This window comes from Protopterus annectens, chromosome 2.part0 (genome assembly GCF_019279795.1).
Source record: "Protopterus annectens isolate FY-2018-M chromosome 2.part0, PAN1.0, whole genome shotgun sequence".
NCBI lineage: Eukaryota > Metazoa > Chordata > Ceratodontiformes > Protopteridae > Protopterus > Protopterus annectens.
This window is the reverse complement of record NC_056728.1, coordinates 1235221272-1235244414: the sequence shown is the minus strand read 5'-3', so window position 1 is coordinate 1235244414 and position 23143 is coordinate 1235221272. Positions and strand designations below refer to the sequence as shown.

At 41.8% G+C, this 23143-nt stretch overlaps 1 protein-coding gene across 1 annotated transcript in view; it reads right to left on the bottom strand.

The window, feature by feature from the left end:
• Positions 1-1839: 1839 nt before the first annotated feature.
• The window catches only part of ATP10D (ATPase phospholipid transporting 10D (putative)), a 596301-nt gene continuing 574997 nt past the window's right edge, over positions 1840-23143 (bottom strand). The window contains exon 21 of the mRNA XM_044060391.1: positions 1840-4725. Coding sequence (XP_043916326.1) covers positions 4209-4725 — 517 coding nt within the window. The 3' untranslated portion in view covers positions 1840-4208. The remainder of the gene's footprint in view (positions 4726-23143) is intronic.

Sequence of the window (23143 nt, the reverse complement as noted above, 5' to 3'; positions counted from 1 at the left end):
CTAGAAGCAGTCCAGCTTCAGGATCTGGCAAGCAAGGAAGAGATACACAAAATCCCAACAGCAGGATGACCTTCTGGACTATGCCTCTCAATTACATGGGCTTTGTATGTTGCAGAGACTTGATTGCCCAAAAGTATAGAAAGGTACAATCTACCTTTACTCTAAACATTTCACAAACCATGTACTACATACTATATTACAGAAGGGAATCAATGTTCAGGATGATATAACATGTCTAATCATCACATCTGCACCAGCATGAAGGACGAGGGTCACAAAGAGCTCTTAAGTTAATGATATTTTCCTTGAGGTAAGAACTTTTACTTTTGTGAAGTAACTGGGTTCCATTAAAAAATGAAACAGTATCAACTGCAAACTATGTGAACCTGTAACAATGCATATTAGTTTCTATCTTCTGTAAACCTGCAAGCAGTTTTCAGAAACAGTGTATTTAAATGTAGAAAATGGGGTAGCAAGTTTGTGAAAGAGAACGCTGATGTAATTGGGCTTTCCTAGAAGACTATGAGAGCCGAACCAGGAGGCGCATCTGAAGGTAATTCTGAAATAGACACTGTTAAGGACAAATAAGTGACAATATGCTGCATAGAAGTGTTGTAAATTTGAGTACTGTACTGACTGTCATGTTTAGTCAAATTATGAATAAATTTAAAATATGCTTAAAATATTTTCAGCAATTTTACACACTGACTTAAAATATTAAAATCAAGATTAGTGCCCAGGATCAGCATACTAACAAACCAACACAAATAAAATACTCTGTCAAGATTTCCTACAACAGACAGTATTTCAGCTTGTCAGGATGACTAGATCTTGCACTTGGGTTCAGTGGCAGTTTGGTACAGAGGTTTACGACTAAGGTGTTTCTAAACTCACGAGTCTGGAGCAGTCTTGGGTTTCTGATTCCTATAGCCTCCGTCTGCACACTGTCCGACTCATATCGCTTAACCAGACTTTGCTCTCAGGTCACCCCCAACAAAACTGTTGGTCTAATGGGCTGACCTTGTTAAATGGTCATTTATAAATGCAGAATGTTTAACTTGTGATAAATCTGCTGTACCTTAAAGATGTCACAGCCCAGCAGACAGAAAGCAAACCTGACCACCTATACACCCTAGTACTTGCCACTCATTTCCTGTTTTCATTACTAAATCCAGCAGTCAGCTTCTGAATGCATGTGTGTGTGTGTGTGTGTGTGTGAGTGTGTGTGTGTGTGTGTGTGTGTGTGTGTGTGTGTGTGTGTGTGTGTGCATACCTACACTATACGCACACCTACGTACTGCAAAAGCATCTCACTTAGTGATATTCTGTTAATATAAAGGTCACGTACTTCTGGCACAAAGACCAGATATTTAAATACTATAGTGGGTTTGCTATCAATAGAAAATGCAAAAGCTAGCTAAAGTGCAGGTATACAACACTAAACAAGAAAATGACCTATAATGCCCAACAATACATAATGTACAGAATACTGCATCAGATGCATTTGGTCTGTGACTGTATTATTTCTATGGCTTTTTATACTCTACTCCATGTGATCTATATGCACACAGCAGCACCTTCTTTTGCTGGGAGTGAAGAACCTATGTACTATGATATTTACCCTACGGTTGCAGTGAGAGCAGCTGACAAACAGAACATTATTACCAGTACAGTTTCTATCAAGGGTCACATCAGCAACCAGGCATGCTAACTGGAGAACAGCTGCAGTCTAGCAAGTGCCCAACCACAGTCTGTTTGCTCAGAAACACCACCTGGGACACCGAAGTGGTGAAGCAGCATGGCATGTTAACAGCTCATGAATGAAAGGGTAAAGGGTATAAGGGTATGCTGTAACCAATGTCCTACTGTCTGAAGACTGTAACAGCTGGCAAAAATAAAGTGGAAAATGCAAAAAGCACTATAGAAAAAGTTAAAAGCTGCCACTAAAAACAGCGAGGAGGCACATACTATGCAAGACAGAACTCTTGACATTAACCTGTTGGGAAGGAACAACAGGTACATTCAAGTTAATACACTTCCCCAATACAGTGCAAATTAAGTGGAAACAACATTGTTTTCTTGAAAAGCTGCTGGCCCGAAGTTACAATGGCTACATAAAGAAGCTATTACGACTGTTACTACTGCAATATTGAAATATGTCCCTTCACTTGAGGGCTATATGCCAATTCAAAAACCAGAATGCCTTCCTACTGAAAAGTAGTAATCTTACATTGACACTTATCCTGAAGTCTAGCCAACATCTTGCTTTTGTGAAAAAAAAATCATGCTGGTGATTAATACAAACAAGTCTTTCATTTCACGTGCCTGAAAATTACAGAAACTCCAAGGGTGTGCATTACATTCTCCCTCATGAGTGTCTTAGTATGATTCTTTTTGTGACAAACTTTCTGTATAAAGGTTGAACAACATTATGTATGGAGTGTTCTGATTTCTGTTGAAGCAAAAAGGTGCACTAATTCCATTGCCAATAACAGACCACTTCCATTAAAATCCAGTAATGGGAAGCAGCAGGCGTTCTTAACTCATTAAAATGAAAGCGCATATCTCTTATTTTGTTTCATTTACTAGGAGAGTTTAAAATCCACAATTCACAGTTACAACGTCATAAAAATGTCACTCTGTTCGTAACACTGTTTACTGGCTTAAATAGTGCCAGATGTTTCCTTCTAATGTGTTGCAAAGACAACACTCTTACATATAATGAAAGCTGTATAAACCTATACTTGTACAAACATGAAAACATCCATTCATGTTAGTGCTGGACATAACAGATGGCAACTATGCACTGTTAGCATTACATGCTGATTACGTCATACTCGCAATGAGGAAGATGTCACACTTCGGCCCATCATACTCCTTAAATACTGCATTTTTCTGATGATCCCCTTATAGACATCTAACTATGGGAGGTTAAGTTTGCTATACTTTCAATAACTTTGTTGCATACAGGAATGGAGCACTGATTATGTCTTAGATGAACTGGATTCGGTTGGAATCTCGGTCAGTGGAAGAGCTGAGGCTAAGTGGATGATGCAAGCTCACCCATCTCATACTGGCAGAGTCACATCAACATGTCCAACCTAGGGAACAGTCACATACTGCAGTCCCTGTACCCTAAAATTCAGGAAATGCGAGCCAGCCAGGGAGTGTTTATGCATTCAAGCTGGAACTCATGGGGGCACAAAACACACAATCACACTGGTCCAGAAGAGATGCTATAACACTACAATCTGCAAGCCAACAAAGTGGAATTCTAGGAGCACAAAAACAGTATTCTAACCCCAATTCTTACCCCTGACATTAAACCACAGGTTAGGAAGAATGAATGGGCTAGCAGAAGATAGGGGGCTGATAGCTGTACCAAAGACAATGATTAAAATAAATTTGCTGTCCTACCTAAAAAAAAAAAAAAAAATATTCAAAGGAAGGAAAATTTGGCTTAACCAGTGTATTTCCGTGTATCGGCAGACAAGCTAACAATCCAGAACTCTTGAATAACCCTTACACAGAGTCTTCATTCATCCTAAACTTCTGTAAATGGCCTAACCAGATGATTTTTTAGTGTTCATACTACCTTTTTCGAGAAGCACATGCGTGCTTCTAATCTGGCATCACACTGCAGAATAAAGAAGCAGTACTGAGCAATGCAATACATGTCTAAGTGTGCCAAGTAATGTCCATCTAGTGACAGATGCCAGATTATACAGAGGAATCTAGAACTTTTTCGTACATACCATAATGTTTAAAGGTTGATATTAAAGCCACAGTGCTGCAGCTATGACTTACAAAATATTAAAGTCAAATGAACTCAAAATTGACAAAAAGGACAACAGTGTGTCAGATTTAGGTGGTGCCTACATATGGCTAAATCATTCTGGGCTTTTTTTTTTTTTTACAAAAGTATAAAAGCTGTTGCCCCCATATACGAGATGTCTTTTGTAGTTATCAAATGCTACCCCCCTTCCCAAAAAAAGAACTATACATTACTTACAAAAGGCTAAAAGAATCATCATTGTTTGAGTGCAAACACTTTAGTCCCATGGACATCTGGATATGTGGACTTCCCCATTCAAGGATCTTGAAGAGGATAGAGACACTACAACATGAAAACAGGTACATTTTTGTATTACTGTTTAGCATTGTTGTTTCTTCCCAAAGCTAGTCATATCCATTTTCCATTCTGACTGCTAACATATTGGCTGTGGAAGGTCTTCTAAATTGTCTGTTCTACATTCACTTGAACTTAGAGAGTTCTTTTCCATTGTAGTGCATTCACCATCATCTTCTTCCAAAGTGAAGTCCACAGATATGTTATCAGAATCTGGATTTTGTAGCTCTATTTCCAAAAAACAGTCTTTAGGAGCTACAGACAAGGAAGGGATTTCACTATAAAAGTTTCCAGTGTTTTCCACTGAATTCTCACCATTAGAAACTAATTCTGCTCCTAACATTTCAGAGTCGCCTGTCCTAGCCAATGGTGTGGCTTGCAAAAGAGTCTCATAATTATTATCTGGTGGGGAAATATTGTTATCAGTGGCTCCTGTAGGTGTGGGAAAGGCATGTACATCCATACGAGGAGCAGTCTTCTCTCCTTTCCAATGCTGGACAGTCTCACTCTGCTGCTCTGGAGGAAGTTTAGCAAGCCAAGCAGCCTTCTGGAGAGGAGTTGGGAAGATAGTCCACTGGAGAACTCTGTAGCAATATCTGAAAGAAGAGAAAAAAATACATTTTACGTAAATATTCTTATGTTTACAGCACTATGAGTACAGAAAGAAGAGTATCATGCTTTACGTTTCAAATTCATAACAGAAAACAGAAAATAACTGTACAAAAACATTAACAAAATAGTGGAAAACAATTTTCTGGAGGGAGGAAACTCTCTTTGCACCCCTAAAACATAAATATACCAACTCTGAGATCGCAAAACAATGGGGAAAGGGACAGACCAACTCCTCACTAATCCACAATCTGGAACTAAAACACTGAATATGTGGTAACGCACCTCTCAATCAAAATTTAACAAAAAAAGATGAATTACTTCTTAATCAGCTGATATACTGACCAAAATACTGCACCATTAAACTTTTATTTACATGAAATGATGGAACATGTACTCCATTTATCTTACTGTGTTTAAAAGTACTTTAACTGAGATCTTCAAAATGCATATTTATATGGGTCACCACCAAGCTGTCAAACATCAGTCTTTCAAACCAGAAAAACATCAGCAGCTGATCACACATGCCTGCTGTGATTTTGTGTGAGAGCACGGTGCAGTGGAGATCAGAGAACTTGCCCTTCCCCTCTGTACTGGGATCTCAGAGTTGGTATATATAATTAGCAGGGGCTGTGAGGGTGCAGGGAGACTTTGCCCCCCCCCCCACCCCCACAAAGACCATGTTTTCTCCTCTCTCTCTTTTTAATTTAAATAGCCTGCTGTCAACTAGTTGTGCTCAGTCAGTTGCAGTCTGATGAGTTCACTTGTCAATATACTGACATCCATACACACACACACACACACACACACACACACACACACACATCTGTACATGTCCAGTAAAAACATCATATTTAGAATGTGTGTACATTTGTATATTGCATACAGACTGATGTTCAGCAAAACAAGCCACACATCTTAAAGAAACAATAGCATCAGGAACTACAGGGTCACCATCTGGTGTTATGAACTTAGAATAACTGCAGATGTTAAGGTATATTAACTGTTGCAGTCTTCATGTCTAGGATTCCTGCCAGCAGGAGCACATCACACTGGCCCAACTTCCAGAGCTTTATCTTCTCAGTCTTGGCTATGGCTAACTATCTCTGACTTTGATGTCAAGACATCAATGGTATAAGAGTAGAGTTTGTCAAATCACGTTTTCTTATCCTTGTTAGTCTGGCTAGACAAGGGATTTATTTTATGCCCCAAAACACAGCTGGGGCTAGGGGACTTGTCCTCATTCATCCACAAGGCCCTAATCTGTCTCTCTTGGTTCTAGTCAGAATCAGATGAATGTGGCAGCCAGGATGGAAACTGACAGAAAAGGAGCGGGAAAGTACAGATTTGTAAAATCTCAACATAACAGATGTCCTTCTCTTCACTGTTATAGTATTCATAACCTAAGGGATCTCCTACCAGGGATAGCTGAATGTTTTGGTCAGTATACCAAAGCCTTTAATATTTATGGGCATCGTACATCACAGGTATGAACCACATGCAAGGCACAAGGCATAAAGGTGATGTATGGTCACATGCTCAGAACTTGAAAAGCCCAAGGAGGAACAGAATGTCCCTACGGACAAGGAAAAACATGCACATCCAGGACCAGAAAAAAGGAGAGGGTTGAGTATTCAGAACCTAAGGAAGAGTACAAAAGCTCAAGAGGAAACCTGGGAGGAGGATGGCATGGAAGAGCCCTCCAGATACCCATGCAGGATAGTCCGAGCAAAGCCAGCCTTGGCCCTGGAAATTACATCCAATTTGTTATGCTTTAGTGAAGGTATGAAGAGGACAAAGTAGCAGCCTCAGTGGTGGAACTGGTATCCAAGCCCCTTGAATAAAGCACCAAAAGAGGAAACGGCATTAACAGAATGAGCATTTACTGAAGAGGAAATACACTTTTCATGAAAAGAACAACAAAAAGAAATGGCCTTAGAAATCCAAGAAGAGATGGTTTGCTTAGAAACAGCCATACCCAAAGACCTGGGATGAAAGGAAACAAAAAACTGCTCAGATCTGTGAATAACCTTAGTTTTGCCAAAAAAATATCTGAGCTGTCTATGCAAATCTAAGAGGTAAAGAACCTTCTCACGGGCAGACTGCTGAGAAGGGGTAAAAAGAGGGAAGATGAACAGACTGATTAAGGGAACTCATATTAACCATCTTGGTCATAAAAGAAGGAGTAACATGAAGAGACACCCCGTCTTTTTGAAAAACTAGGAAAGGAGGAATGGCCATGAGAGCCTGTAGTTCACAGTCTCTTGGCTGAAATGAGAGCCAAAAGGTGAACAGTCTTCCAAGTACAACATTGTAAGGATGCTGAAGAAGCAGGTTCAAAAGGAGCCTGAGTCAATTAATTAGAACAAAACTGAGGTCCCTAGAAGGCAGAATAGGCTTCCTGGGAGGCCTGATATGAAGGACGCCTTTAAGAATCAACTTTATCTCCAAGACAGAGGCCAAAGGAGGATGTTGAGAGCAGGCAAGCAAAACTGTTTACAAGTGAGCTTTAACTGAAGAATATGCTAAACTCAAACAAATATAGAAAATCACCATTATGTCTAATTTATCCAGTTTCTGTGGTGCCGTGATGCAGTGGTGATTTTCTATATTTTTTTTGTTATGAATGGTCACCTCGAGTGATTATTTTGAGATTCCTGGTGTTATCACTCTTGTTCGCGGTATTATCTGCACTGAAAATATGCTAACTCAGCATGGAGCAGATCAAATAAGATAGAAACTCTACAGATAGGGGATCCTGATGGCAAAAAATTCACCAGGAAAAAAATATTTTCCATTTGGAAAGATATGATTTCCAGATTTCCTTGTCTCCGGCAAAACCCTAAGTACATCCTCAGAAAACAGGTACAAGAAAGGAGTCAAAATCTTATCACCCACAGCATCAGCTGGAGTGGACAAGTGAGGATAGATAAGAGACCCCTTGTCTTGTGTGAGAAGATCCCCCTGTTGAGGTAACGTGTGGTGATTGCTTCTAGCCAAGTGAGAAGGAAGGGGAAGCAATGCTGCCTGGGCCAAAAGGGAGTCACTAGCAAGATTTTTGAGAGTCCTGCCTGATCTTGTGCAAGACTTGAGGTAAGACAGGAAGGGGAGGGAAGCCATACAGAACCATCCCCTTCCAAGGAAAAGACAGGGAGTCTAACCAGAGGACTTGGGACAGAATAAAATTTGTCTGTTTGGAGTGTGGCAAAAATATCTACCTGAGGAATACCCCAATACCCCACTGATGGGCAATGTTCAGGAATATATCTCTGAGACACATCCATTTGTGAGCTTGCATACTTGAACTGCTCTGAGAGTCTGCCACTAGACTGTGCTCCAAGAGAATGTAAACTGCCTGAAGTGACAATGACATTGGACACCAGATCCCCGACCTAAAGAGCTAGTCTGCAAAGATGATAGGACCTTGTAAACCCTTTTCTTGTTGACATACCACATCACTGTGGTATTGCCTGTGAAAATTGTGAGGGGCCTGGGATGAAACAGGGGGTGAAAAAATTGAATGGCCAGAAACACAGCCCTTATCTCCTTTACACTGATATGATCCAACCTCTGATGAAGAGGCCAGAGACCCCGAACCTTGAGGGGGCCGAAGGAGGCCATCCATCCCCTGTCTGAGGCATCTGTAAAGAACTCTTGAGTTGAGACTGAAGCTCAGAAAGAAAGTCCCACGTTGAGAGAAAGTTGATGAATCCAGCTCAGAAGCTTGAGGAAGGAAGGGAAGGGCAACGGGAAGTCCAAGGGATGGCAATATTGGAGCAACATTGACATGAGGTATCACTGAAGCCTTCTTATGTGCAGCCTGTCAAGAGGGAGCATGTGAATGGTTTCAGCCATGAACCCAACAGCACTGAGAGATTCCCTGTCCATGACTAAAGCCAGGGGAAGAAGGCAGTGAGAGACAGGTCCTTGGGGCAGGCAGAGATGTCAGTGTGGAGATGGTCTGGTGATCCTGAGAAGACATCAGAGCTGACTTCTGGAAGTTTTTGGTAAATCCCCGGCTCTATAACATGAAAATAGTAAAATTAAGATTCTGAAACAGAGTGACGGGCAAAGTGTGCAAGGCACAGAACTAAAAATGCAAGGAAGAAACAGAGAAACATACAAATTTCCTGAAAGGGAGAGGGATGGGAATATGAAGGTAGGCATCCTTGAGATCCAGAGAGACCAGAAAGGACTGGAGAAGAGAAGGGAAAATGCAGTCTGAAGACACAATATCTAAAGGAAAGGAATCTTGAGAAAGGTGCTGAGCCGTGAAAAATCCAGAATTGATCTCTAAGTGCCTTCCTTTTGTGGAACCAAAAACATTTTAGAATAAAAACCCCTTCCTACCTGTGCAGTAGCAACAGCTTTAGTAATGGCATGAATAGAATGAAACACTTCTGGGAAGATGGGATGTTCCTCCCTTTTTAATTTCTCCAAATCTTTTGGGTTTCTAATACCATGACAGGAATGGACCCATTCCTAAGTCAAAGTACGATTAAAGCTCATGAAATTAGTACTGTTTCAATCTTTGATGTCAGCCAAAAGTGCTCTTCATAGCACCCGCAATGTGTCCAGTAATGACTCCTCCTGCAATTCGTATGGAGTTACATGGACTGGTAACATATCGAAATATGACTGTAGATTATTTTTTATAAGATCTATTGCTCCTACTACTATTGGAACTGTCTGGGTATCTTTCTTCCACATCGCTCTCATTTCTGTCTGCAGATCCTGATATTTTAGGACTTTATGTGTGTCTCTGTATGCAACAAACTGTAGTCACTGGGTGTGGTGATTTCAACGATCAATGCTACTTTTGTCTTCTTTTCAGGGGCCACTATCCAGTTTTCTAGTACCTACCTTTTGAACTGTTGGTAATGGGTGATCCCATGTGATATAAACATCATTTTCTATGATGCTTTGTGGCTCATGTTTCCAGTGTTTTTCATCCACTTCAATACCACAATGTTTGTACAATCACCAATGCAACAGTCTTGCCACATTATTATGCCTTTCAGTATACAGTCCTTCTGTCATTAGTATGTCGCAACCAGCAACACAGTGTGCGACTGTTTCCAATTTGGTTTTATAAAACCTACATTTGTCTGTTTCCCCCACATGTTCAATGAATTTTGTAAACCAGCGTGTATGTAGCCCACTATCTTGGGCCACCAATATTAACCTTTCATCTCTTGGTTTAAATTCACCTCTCCTTAACCATTACTGCATTTGTTCCTGATCAACATGAGGTTCTTCCAGAAGTGTTCCATACTTACAACTATAATTATGCATTTTCCACATTTCTTGCCTTCTCATCTGGTCTTTCACCTTATATTCTTTCGTTTTTTTGGCACATTCAGCTGCTGCCTGATTTTTGAGGCGGCCACGGTGGTGCAGCGGTTAGCTTTGCCGCCTCACAGTAAAAGGTTCTCCGGTTCGATCCTCAGCTGGGGTGCCTTCTGTGTGGAGTCTGCATGTCCTCCCAGTGGTCGCGTGGGTTTCCTCTGGGTGCTCCGGTTTCCTCCCATATCCCAAAGACATGCTGTAGGTGGATTGGACACTCTAAATTGGCCCGAAGTGTGAGTGTGTGCGTGTGTGCATTCTGTGGAAGGTTGGGCGCTGGGCTGGCAACTCAACACCTTAAAACTCTACTGCCAATCATGAGCAGACAGGTGATCCACTGTGGCGACCCCTAGCTGGGAAAAAAGCTGGAAGAAGAAGCTGCTGCCTGATTTTTATCTAATTCTGATGCGATTTCCATTCCTGCTTGATGCCGATATGCTTCTGCTAGATTAATCAGAGAAGTCATCTTAAATTTATTCTCCTCATGTTTCAACAGTATTTAACTATGTTTGGGTCTTGTGAGATCAGCAGATATGTGTGAAGTCCCAAAATTACAGATCTATACATGTAATAAGTTTCAAGGAGGCCCATCGCTCCTTCGCAATGGGGAACACACAACCTTGGTACAGACTGATTTTTATAAATCATTTGGTGAGCATGAAGCATCCTTCTTGTTTTCCTATCTAATCTATCCAATATGTTTTGGGGCCAGTCAATCACTCTAAAACTGTAAGTTAGGACAGGAACAGCAAATTGGTTTACAGTTTGGATTTTATTCCTAGATGTCAATGTTGTTTTCAGGATTAATTTAACTCTTCTAAAGTATTCCTTTCTAAGTTTTATTTGCATTTGCTCATGTTTTATTGTTGATCCTTCATCAATTCCCAAATATTTATACACTCCCTCTTGCTCAGGTTCTTTTATATCACATTCTTGTCTCAAACTGATGTTTTCCTGGTGCTGCAGTTTTCCTGCTTTAAAGGTTGCTTTTGCACATTTATCAAGACCAAATGACGTTCTTATATCATCTGTTTTCAGGTCCTCATCTGATGAGCTATACAGTTTTAAATCATCGACAGAGAGATGATGAGAAGTCTTCACACTTTATTGTTTTCTAGGAGCCAGATTATAGCCGTGGCCTAAACTGTTAAACAGCTTAATGGGTTAAGGGCAAGGTAGAATAGAAACAGTGACAGAGGGTCACCCTGGAATATCCCCTTTGAAAATTCTTATCCCTGGGATAATAATTTGTCCTTTACCATGGCTTAATTTCAAGGTGGTCTGCCACTGTTTCATGGTCAGTGTAATGTAGTCGATCAGTGTAGGGTGTATCTTATACATTTTTAAGCACACTTTTATCCATGAATGTGGGATACTATCAAATGCTTTTTTGTAGTCAATCTACGTCATACTTGGATTCTTGGCCTTTTTACAGTACTCCGCTATGACTTTAACAACAAATGATCTTTTATTCCACGACTCTTTTATTGTTCTCTTGTTCTACTGCCATAATCGAGTTTTCTTCTAAATGACTAAACTCTGTCAGCATCAGTTCCCATGTATAGTTTATATGTTGTCGGTAGGCAAGTTATTGGTCTATAATTTTTGGAGTGGCTTGCAGGTTCATTCATTGTTTTTCCTTTTGTTAGCCAGGTTAGTGTCTGCTCGGGGTTTGCATATAAATAGTTCTTACTCATGGCTAAATCTTCATGCAAAGATGTTAATACTTTTAACCAAAGGTTAGGCACTGCATCTGGGCCTGGGATTTTCCAATTGAGGCTTTTCTTAACTTTGTTTCAATCTCTCTGGCTGTTACTTTAACCAATTTCATATCCTCTACCTTTAAACTTCTTATTCTTTCTTTTACTTCTTCTTTCCGTTTAGCATCTTTGTTATGTTCCACAGGATCTTCACAGACACTTCTCCAAAATGTATATATTTCTTTTTTGGCAGCCTTTCAATTCATTTTACCTTGTTTCCCAGTCCTTTATAAAATCTTTTTGGGTCATCAATAAATTGCATATTTGCACTGTTCCTTTATATTTATCTTCGTATCTTCTAAGTTTTTCCACCTGTGCTGAAATTTTCAGTATATTCGCAATAGTACATGATAGATCCTGGTCTGTTCTAAAACTGCATATTGCTTTTATCACATCTATCTTTCTTAGTATTTTTGTTGATCTATTCCCTCTTCTATAGTCTTCTAATGGTGACACTTCTTGTCTTAATTGCTTCACAGTTTTCTCTATTCGATACTTCCATGAAGGTATTTGATTTCTCCCCTTCCTTTCCCTCACTACACTGTGTTCTTGTGGTAGAACTTTTTCAGTTATAAATTTAGCTGCACAGTAACATATACTGAGGAGGTTGTGGAATGCCCAAAAAGGAAGGAAGGGATTTTCAAAACATAAAATATCACTGGCAGACAGTGGACAGAACCCAATAGTCTGTTGTGATCCTTAACAGTTTGGAAGAGACAAGGAAAAATGGGAGGATAAGGGAACCTGGCCACGGGAAAGGGGGAAACAAACTGTCAAATGGACCCTGGCTTTCCTTGAAAAACAGGTTTCTGGGAGATAGGAGTCTGAGTAGACTTAGCAGGAGGCGCATGTCTAGAACCCCTTTTCACTTAAGTAGAGGGCAACACTGCCTATGAACAAAAGCAGATTTAGAGGGATAATTCCTCTGAAACTTGGGAATAGGAGAAACAAAAGTATGTTTCAACTCGTACAAGGCTTTACACCCTTATAGGTTCATAGGTTCATACTAGGCTATCTGCCCTAGGGCATTTATAAGCCTAGCCAGAGTGTGTTTGGCTTTTGCCACCCATTTTAAATTAATTTTGCTATGCCCTTTTTCGAGGTTAGTATACTGTGCCTCTGTCTAACAGTAACACAGAAGTGATACCTGGGGTAAACCTACGATCTCCCATCCACTCATCAAGATTCCTCTTGAAGAGAGTCAATGAGGGACTCTGCCTAACCTGGACTGGGATTTTATTCCAGAGTGAAGGGAGCCTCTGGGTTATGAATCTGTCCCTCCAGCATGTCCTATTTATTTCAGTGCTGAGGTTCAAGTCTCTCGAGCACGTAGCTCGATGGGATTTGGATTTTCTGAGGTGCAGCATGTCCATTAATTCTGGGTTGAACATGGCTTTATACGTCAGGCACAGATCACCTCTGAGCAGGCGGTATGCCACTGAGTAGAGCTGGAGTTTCTTTAACCGGGCAGCATATGGCATCTGTTTGAGCCCTTTGATCCTCTTGGTGAGGTACTTTTGGGGTCTTTCCAGTTGCTGCAGGTGTCTGGTAAGGTACATCCCAAAAGGGGCATTGTACTCAATTATGGGCTTGATGAGGGATGAGTAAAGAGGCACGATGACCTCCCCTGATCTAGATGTGAATCCCTTTATGATTAGGTGGGCTATATAAAATGTTTTTCTAACCACTTTGGCCACGTGGTTGTCAAATGAGAGATTGCTATCAACTTGGGTCCCTAATTACTTCTTCTGTACTTAATGGATTACCACCTATGTGGTAATTTGTGGGCACTTTGTTTTCGCCAAAGGGGATGACTATACACTTTTTGGCGTTTAGCTTGAGGCCATGGCTCTGGCACCAGTTGTCTGTTTCTACGAGGCCCTTTTGGAGGATGCTTGTGTCGGCTGGAGAGTCGATTATGGCGCCCAGTTTGCAGTCATCTGCGAACTTGGTCAGCCACAGTCCTTCTGTGTTGGCCTGTACCTCTGAGAAATATATACCGAACAAGAGAGGTCCCAGGACTGAGCCTTGTGGGACGCCACTTGTAACTGGTTTGGAGTCTGACATGGCTCCAGCAATTCTAACCATGTGGGTTCTGTCCTTGAGCCAGTTTGCAACCCATCTAATGACATAGGGGTTTATATTTAAGCTGGTGAGCTTATCTATAATGCCCAAGTGGGGTATTGCATCGAAGGCTTTTGCGAGGTCCCGGTAGGCTGTGTGGACCACCTTCCCCTCGTCAATGGCCTTGGTGACTGTTTCAAAGAAATCAACCAGGTTTAAGAGGCAGGATCTGCCCTTAACAAAGCCGAACTGGGTAGGATCCAGTGTCTGTAGGTCCCCAATATCTTTATTTATGAGGTCCATGATGATCCTTTCCATAGCTTTGCAGACCAAGCTAGTCAGGCTTATGGGGTGATAGTTTCCAGGATCCATTGAGGCACCACCTTTGTGGAGAGGGACCACTATTGCTGTATGCCACTCTTTGGGTACATATCCTGTAGTAAGACTGAGATTGAACAGTAGTTTTATGTTTGGGTTTAGCTCTTCTTGGAGTTCATGTAGGACGCAGCCCAGGACACCGTCTGGTCCCATTGATGCTGTGTTTTTTGCTTTGGAGAGGGCAGCTCTTACCTGAGCATCTGAGATGACAGGGGGGCAGCACTCTGCTGGGATAGATATTTGCCCTTTTGGTGGGGGTTAGCTGAACCTGTCAGCTAGGATGTTGGCAATGTCTGTGGGTTCGTGTATTTTTGTCATTTTGGACTAATTCTGAGCATATCTGGGAATTCCCACCCAGGTTCCTAACATAACTAAAGAAAGCCTTGTGATTATACTTAGTGTCCTGTGCAATTTTTCTCTCGAAGCTGGCCTTAGACGATTTTATGAGTGCCCGCAGTTTTTTGCTAATACTGATCGGAGATGCCTTCCCTTTTTGGGATTTTGCTCTATCATGTAGTAGCTTCCTCCTTCTATTGTATAGCTTGGTTATGGCTGGGGTCCACCAGACAGGACGTCTGCCTTTGGAGGATTGGGTCTTGGTTTTATTTGGGATTGCATGATCCATGCATTCCTGAAGGTGTTCATAGAATGCGTTTATAAAGGATTCTGTGGTCTGGGCCGTATTTCCCACAGGCCCGAGGGCTTTGAAGGATTCCACCTCGGTTTTGAGGAGTGTGAAATTTGCTTTAGAGAAGGTTTTCACTGTGGTTTTCAGGGCAGGGGGTGGAGTCGGGATGTGAATATCCAGTGAGATTAGTTTATGGTCTGATCTTACCAGTGGGGGATACACTTCTGGTCTGGAGCATAGAGTCCCCATGTTGGTGATGATCAGGTCCAGTATGTTTTCCCCTCTTGTGGGAGTGGTAACAAGTTGTTCCATAGCATTTGAGTTTATAAATTCTAGGAACCTTTGGGCTAGGGTGTTGGAGCTAGAATAATGCTCCCAGTCTATGTTTGGGTAGTTGAAGTCACCCAATATAATGGTGGATGCTTCGTGCTGTGCCACCAACCTGAAGGCGGTGGGTATCTTTGATCACTGATACTACTCCTCCTTTTGTTGTGGTCCGTTTTTTTTTTTTAAAAAAGCATATATGAGTGTATACCTGGTAGTGCTGGGGTGCTCTCGGGAGCCTTGAACCAGGTTTCTGTTACTGCACAGATATCGATGTTCTCCATGCTAAGGAAAGTTTCGAGTGCGTGCATCTTGAGGTTTAGACTTCTGGCGTTGAGTAGCATTACTCTTAGTTTCTTATCCCTTGTGATACCTATGGAGGTGGGTTTGTCTTTTGAGCCTTGCCTAAAAAAGGCACTATGGGGGTAGCAAGAGCCTTTGCCAATATCCGAAAGCCCAGGGGTGACAGGTGCAAGCCGTCCCTAGCGAAGCATCGTGGCTTGTTGAGCATAACAGGCATTGGATCCCCTTTGAATGACACCAATACTTAAGCCAATTGTTGAAATTGATCATCTTGTCTTCATACTGTGGCATCATTCTTGGTGAGGGTAAGATGCTACTCAAGGTCAGGGTCATACCGGCCTGGGCTACATGCTCAGAGAGCTCCTGTGTATCTCTTTTCATGTAGTCCAGGGAGGTAAGTCTCAGGTCATTCACACCAGCATGGACAATGACCGAGTCATATTTGTACTTGCCTTGGAGTGACCTAAGTGCTTGTGTTATGTGGCGGATCCTAGCGCCCGACAGGCAGCTCACCGTGACCTCCTCCTTGTTCAGCTTGGTGAGTGGGACGTCCGTGTGCCTGACGATAGTCACCTATTACAAGTGTATGAGGTGTGTTGTTTAGCCTTAAGGTTTGTATCTGTTCGGCACACTGGCTTTGTGAGCTATGTGTTGCACATGTACATGTTTTGTTTTGGGGTAGCGGTTGCTTGGGTATCTGCTTTGGAGGTCTCTGCTGCTTAGGCAGATTTTTATTTATCCTGGAGAGACTTGAAAAGCTCAGCAGCAGCACCAAAAAAAATGTATTACCTCAAGAACATCCAATAAACTGGTCTTAATGTCATCATGCAAAGTCCAAATATGAAGTTAAGAGTAATGCCTCATAAGAGAACTAAAGGCAGCAGCCCCGGAGGGGGCATCAGCCACATTGCAGTTGCATCTGATAGAGTAGCGAGCAACTTGCGAGGTAGCGCCCAACAGGGAAAGGGCAGAAACCTTCCTCTCAGAATCAGGAATGTCAGAGATCACTTTGGAAACCTGAGCAAGGAGGATCAAGACATATCTGGTCATACGAGTCTGTAGTTGAAGGCCCGAAAGGATAAAGTGGCAAAAGTATAAACCTTTTTGCACAGCTTCTCCATAGCCCTACTAGCCTCATCTTAAGGGAGCAACCTGGTAGAGGGCAACAACCTGGAGGACTTTTCAGAAGAGACAGATACTACAGAAGGGTCATAAGAAAGGCATTTATAAATAAATTTACATTCCACAGACACTTTGTTAAATATAGCAGGTTTCTTGGGTGCAGGGGGCTAAGACGGTATCCAGAAAGGCAGCCAAAACAGGATGAACAAACGATGGCTTAAAAGACTCCATCTGGAGGAGCACATAATACCTTTTCTGAATGTCAGAGACTTGAAAACAATACCACTTAAAGTCCATCATGTGAGAAATACTATCCCCAAAGGAGAGTTCCTCTCAAGGGGAATCTGGACTAATACAGTCCTCTTCCACTGAACCACAGATCAAGGGGGAAGGAATTTGAGAAGAGTAAGCCAGAACTCTTTCTGTGAATCCAGATCTTCATCCAAGGAATCCAGATCCCTGGGTCTTTTAAGAGGAGTGGAAGACCAGGGAGGACAGGCACATGCACCCCCTGAGGAAGCTTTAAAGCCATCAAAGCACTGACTACCCCCCCCCCCCCCGAGTAAAATCCTGATATTTACGTTGGGGATCTTTAACTATAGGGGAAATATGCTTGGTCTTCTATTTCTTTTTCTGTGGAATGTCCGCACGAAACACCCTTGGAGGGTCAGACCCCTGGTGACATTCAATAAGTGTAGTAGGAATTTCCTCCCTAACTAAGATCTGTGGAATCCCTCTTGGTCCCTCAGATATAATCAGCAAAGGATCCCCCTCAACATCAGGAGAAGATGTTTGTAAAACCTCCAAGGATGTGCAAGAAGTCAAATCCATCTTGTCCTTTGACGGGTTTGCAGCAGAGGAATCCAAAGCAATCACCGGACAATCCTCTGGGCTTTCACTAGCCTTGACAGAGACATCCAGGGGAGGATAGACAGCAGTATCAGACCTAAGTTTTTTGGCATTTTTCTTGGCAGACTGACCCTCTGTACTGGATTCTGCCACAGCATCTTGAGCTAACAGCTTAAGAGGCTGGTTTTCAAGGTAAATGGATAAAGAGAAGAGACAATTATGTGGCTCCTAGAGACAAATGCCTGGCAGATAGAACAGTGTATGGTCATGGGAAGCACTCAAACAGAAAAGAAACTGGTCATGACGGTCTTTATGGGGGAAATCCGTCTCCCACACTGACATGTTCTTTTTCTGGATAACATGAACCCAACAGCACTAAAGAACAAAAAAGATAAGAAATTTCAATAGGGCACTTATCTGAAATGTGAGTTGGTAACAAGCATAGCAGAAAGGCATTCAGACCAGTGGCAAAGAAGTTTTGAGTGTGCGCATCTGTATGTCACCTCCATGCCTAACATACTGCACAGGCAGCATACGTGTGACATACAATGCCTAAAAGTACTAAAGGCTTTGGTATACTGGCCAGACACTGGGCTGTCCTTGTCAGGAAAACGCTGAGGTTAGGAATATTGCAACAGTGATATAGAAGGACATATAAAGGATACAGGGTGCCCACCTCAACCACATGATGGTGAAAGGCAGGGTAATAAAGGATGTTGGGAGAGAACAAGGACTGTAAACGTGAATATACTCAATCTTCTACAGTTGTGGTAAATGCCTAACCCAACCACACTGTTTCTTATAACATTTACTGCTGCAGTCATAACTTGCTGGAATATGTCCAGAGCATAAGGGCTAATGTGTGCCTAAGCAGACCTTAGAGAATGGTCACAGCACACCCTCCCTGTCCAGGCCCTGGTTGCAGAACCTAAATTGCAATGACTGGCATAGCTGAAATTTCTGCCAAATCATAGAGCTTAGGAATAGAAAAAAAAATGCTAGACTGACTGCATGGTCTTTCCCTTTTATGCCAGACTCATGAATACTTTTCTCAGCATGAGGTCTGGAGTGGAGGCTATTGTCTAGAAGGACACTAAGGAGCTTTGACTTCACATTCTCTGGCAAGGGCTATGTACTCACACTCAGGGATGTCTTCCAATCGGTAATTCTGTACCTGCTGCTGTGTGTGATGCAGCCACTGCAACACAGACACACTTTTGGAGTGTTTGGCCACCTGGGAAAAGAACTGCACAAGCCAAGAATCTGGTCCAGGTCCTTACCACTGATGCCATTTACTTTAGCTATCACCTTGTCCAAGAGGAATTCATAAAACTTGGGTATGTAGGTCTGGCAATTAAGGGTCCTGAAACACAGGGTAGCATATGTGCAAGACTTTTTCCAAAGCAGTTAACTTTGAGAATGGGAGTTCTGTATGAAAGAACAGATGGTCTTTTGCTGGACTCCAAGGATACCACTGCTGGATCGGACAAATCTTGGACCCTACAGAACAACCAGAGTTTCCTTGGTGCAGGGAAAAGAAAGTCTGGTAACACTGATGCACAGATGAATGCATCTCCTAGGACATCTAAGGCTGGAAGAACAGCAAATGGTTTAGGCTCTGTGAGGCTCAACTTTGTTCTATACCTCAGGTAGACCTCAGAGCGTTCCTTGAAATTCCACCAGACTTCATCCTTCACCCACAGAAGGGCAACTCCAAATGAGAGATGGTGAAGCAGAGGAAAGGGTGTCCTTGGTATCTGAAAGGCGACAACTGGAAGACGCAGGACAGCTTATCTGGATCTGGGGTATCTGAATGATCCTCTCTAAGGCATGATCAAGCCTTCCTTCCTCAGGAGTCTCACATATCTGGGATGTCCAGTACTGGCTGCTTGGCTTTAATAAAGCTCATGGAGTACTGAGCCAGTTGGAAGTAGTCTTCAGATGAAGTTTAGGTAAAGCATTGGAATGAGGATATGTCAGATCTAGGCTAAGGTAAGCTAGTGGGTGCTGGTTTCAGCGTCGATGAGCTTTGTGAGGGCGACCTAAAAAGGTTTCAGTAGACTGTGGGTAGAAGCCAAGGAATGTTTTTCTCATCCTCCTTTCAGATTACCAGGGAATGGACACCATCCTTCTATTCGCGAAGCGGAAACCATGTATCAACTTAAAAGAGCCCTTAAAGAGGCATCTCAGACAATTGATGTCACAATGGTTTCAGTACAGAATGAAATGCATAAAGCCAAAGGCATGACAGCCTCCAGATGGGTTGCAACAGCAGCTTCAACTAAAAACAAAAGACGGAGGTTGTAAAAGGGCCTTTCCTATCCTGGAGCTACCAGACTATAGAAAATCAACAAACTCAGTCAGACTGTTGTCAGTTTCCCATTTCTTCTCCTTCAAATATTTGCCAGAGTGCTTGCACTTATGTGGGATGTTTTTGGGAGTCCAGGCCAATACCATGATGACACAGGACCAGGTACACTCCCTTTGAGCAAAGTAGTCCCAGGGAGGTTTAGCTCATTCAGGAGACTGCACCTCAGGGTAAACCTTGCATAAAGAGGACACCCATCTGTGTCGAGCTGTAGTTCTAAATAGAAACGTCACCGGATGTGAAAATGATTGCATGGCATTTGTCTGCAAGAATCAGTACCACTATTAAGACACTTATGCAACACAAAGAAGGATTACAAAAGGTAACAGAAGCTTCCCTTTATTGGTTAATTATTCAAAATCTCTGGGAACTTTCAGACACACTGGACACACATTGATTTGCACAGCATATGAATGTACAAGTATGGCAAGAATGACCTAAAATGGTGCCTGCCAGTTGATGCCCATCTTGTACTACCAATATTCTGGTGCCAGACTGGGAGACCATTAGATGAAATCAGGAAGGAAAATTAAATATCAAAGTCAGGCCAGCATGGTGGAATCTCAGAAGCATTGACTGCAACATGAACATCACGAAAAACACCTTGATGTAGAGGATATACATGCTTAGTTATGTATGTGACTGAGGTCCAACGTACGACAAGACGCCTTAAAATTTCTTAAGTACGAGGTCCAAGGTGGACCAAAATACCTCAACATTTTTTTAAGAAAGAAACATAAGAATAAAACATGTTCCAAGACTAGTCCAGGTACCATCACAGTGCTGAGAAGGTTGTGATAGTGCAAGAAGCTCCACAGACACCAATCTATCCAGGGTAGTCAAAGAAAGTCTTGATGGGGGGAAGGGGTCAGCCTACTAGCTCTGTGATATAACCTTGTCTGATCATGACAAACAACTTGTTCACGGTGATGGTTCTTCGTACTAAGCAAAACAAGCACCACTCCCCCGTGTGTAGTCCTGGCTAGTATTCGGGACTGCTGCAAAGCCCGCCTGCTACATCTGCTTCTTCCATGCATTCACAAAGATTTGGATGGGTTCTTTTTTCTGCTGGCGAGTATCCTCTTCTGGTGGCTTTGGGACAATATTCTTCCTGACCAAGAAGGAAAGAAAGAGTTAAGGAAAATATGAACACACCTTCCACATTACATTTCACCTGAAGGCTCCTCAAGAAATGTTGTCCCAAAAAGAGAGTTATCTAAAATATGCAGGTGAAGTTCCTCACAGAAGCAGCAGAGTCTCAGCCAGGCATTCCTACCAAGGGAAGCTTCTGTGGCTGTAACCCTTGTTACTGCAGCAACGTAGTTAAACGTATATGGTGTCATACAGATCCTGAGCCCCTGAAATCCTCCATGGGTTATGGCATGATCCACAGCATCTCAATGATTCAGTGGAACATTTTGGAGATAAATGATGTACAGGTTGAGTCTTCTTCACAGAGACCACTTGTGGATAGCTTGTCCGAAGACTAATCCACTAGAACAGACATGTATAAGACAGACAAATGAAAACCATAAGACCTCATGTAGTACAAGTAGACTTTGACAAATATATCAACATCTTTAGCCTCTAGTGGAAGGTCTAGAATCTTAATACTTCAATGCTACAAATAGGTTCATAGGTAGGTACTAGGCTATCTGCCCAAGGGCATTTATAAGCCTAGCCAGAATGTGTTGGCTTTCGCCTCCCTTTTAGATTAGTTTCCTGAGCCTCTGTCCAGCAGGGTCATATAGGTTCATAGGTAGGTACTAATATGGCACTCTTCAAGAAAGGTCTCAAAAATGAGTGGATTCAAGACTCCTCTTCACCACATATGGATTTATCTCTGGCTAGTCCATAGAACAGCATATATATATATATATATATATATATATATATATATATATATATATATATATATGGATCTACTTCAGTAGATAGAATTAACGTTACACCGAAATGCATAACATCAAAACAAGAACATCGACACTGCAAAAGAGTGAACCATCAAAAACCCAAAACATAGAACACTGAAACACACATATTTAATCTAGTACTCCTTTACATCTAAGTAAGCACTGAACAGAAATAGAAACCTGTCCCTTTAAACTAAACTTACATGTACGTGAACATTTACACCATACACGGAACGTCTCGACTTAGGAAACTTTCAAAAAAACAAAGTAAGTGATATTCTGCTTATCTGCACAACTTTATTTTACGTTTTTGCAGGAGGCAAGCCTCCCTGCACCCCCCCACACCCCCTGCAACTTATATATACCAACTCCGAGATTGCACTAGAGTGGGGAAAAGAGTGAATTTCCCCATCTTCACTCTAAGAAGATCTCCACTGAAAAGCTAGGAGGTTTTAAAAAAAAAAAAAGTTATCTACAACATCCGCAGCTGGTTTTCGGCATCCTGTGAGTCAGATTTGGACTATATGCTGTTTTGTAATTTCACTCTTCTTGTCGCGATGTTTTACATTTTAATGTTATGTTAATTTGATCTACTGAAGTAGGTCCAGATATATATATATATATATATATATATATATATATATATATTTATTTATTTATTTTACATTTGTTGACCGGGATAGTCCGACTGGATACATGTCCATTTTCAGCAGAGGACCAGGTAGAAAAGCTCCATGGTAGAATATACAGTAAAAATCACAAAATGATTACAAGTTACACACAGTTTACAGGCTCCAGTTGAGCAAGCAGGTAGTATAATCATACATTTTTAAATTAGTGTTGACGAATTGACTAGGCAATGTAACAAGATTACAGACTACAGAGGAGGATCTAGTCAGGTTTTGAACAAGGACATAGCCAGTGAGTTTTAAAGTATAGCTTGAGGCTTTTTTTGAACTGGGCAAGAGAGGGTTCAAGAGTAAGATCAGCAGGAAGAGAGTTCCAAGTGTTGCCAACAGAGTTAGCAAACACAGAGTCCCCAGCAGAGTTGGTGATTTTGGATGTTTGTATAAATAGTTGATGGAATCCTAAATGAATGATGAACCATTTCAATGAAGACTGAACAACCACAAAGAATGTTGCGTTAAATAACAGAGCTCCTCTCTTTCCCCACAACAGCTGTTTTATATACATATCAGTTTTGATTGAAATACTCCACTGACTGACTAGAACTTAACAGACCATACCATAATCCCACAGAGGACTTCAGGGTGTTAGAAAGTGTCCACAAAGGAGAGTAACTAAAGGGCAGATGTAGTAACTGGAGACATTAGTGTTATGTAAGGCACT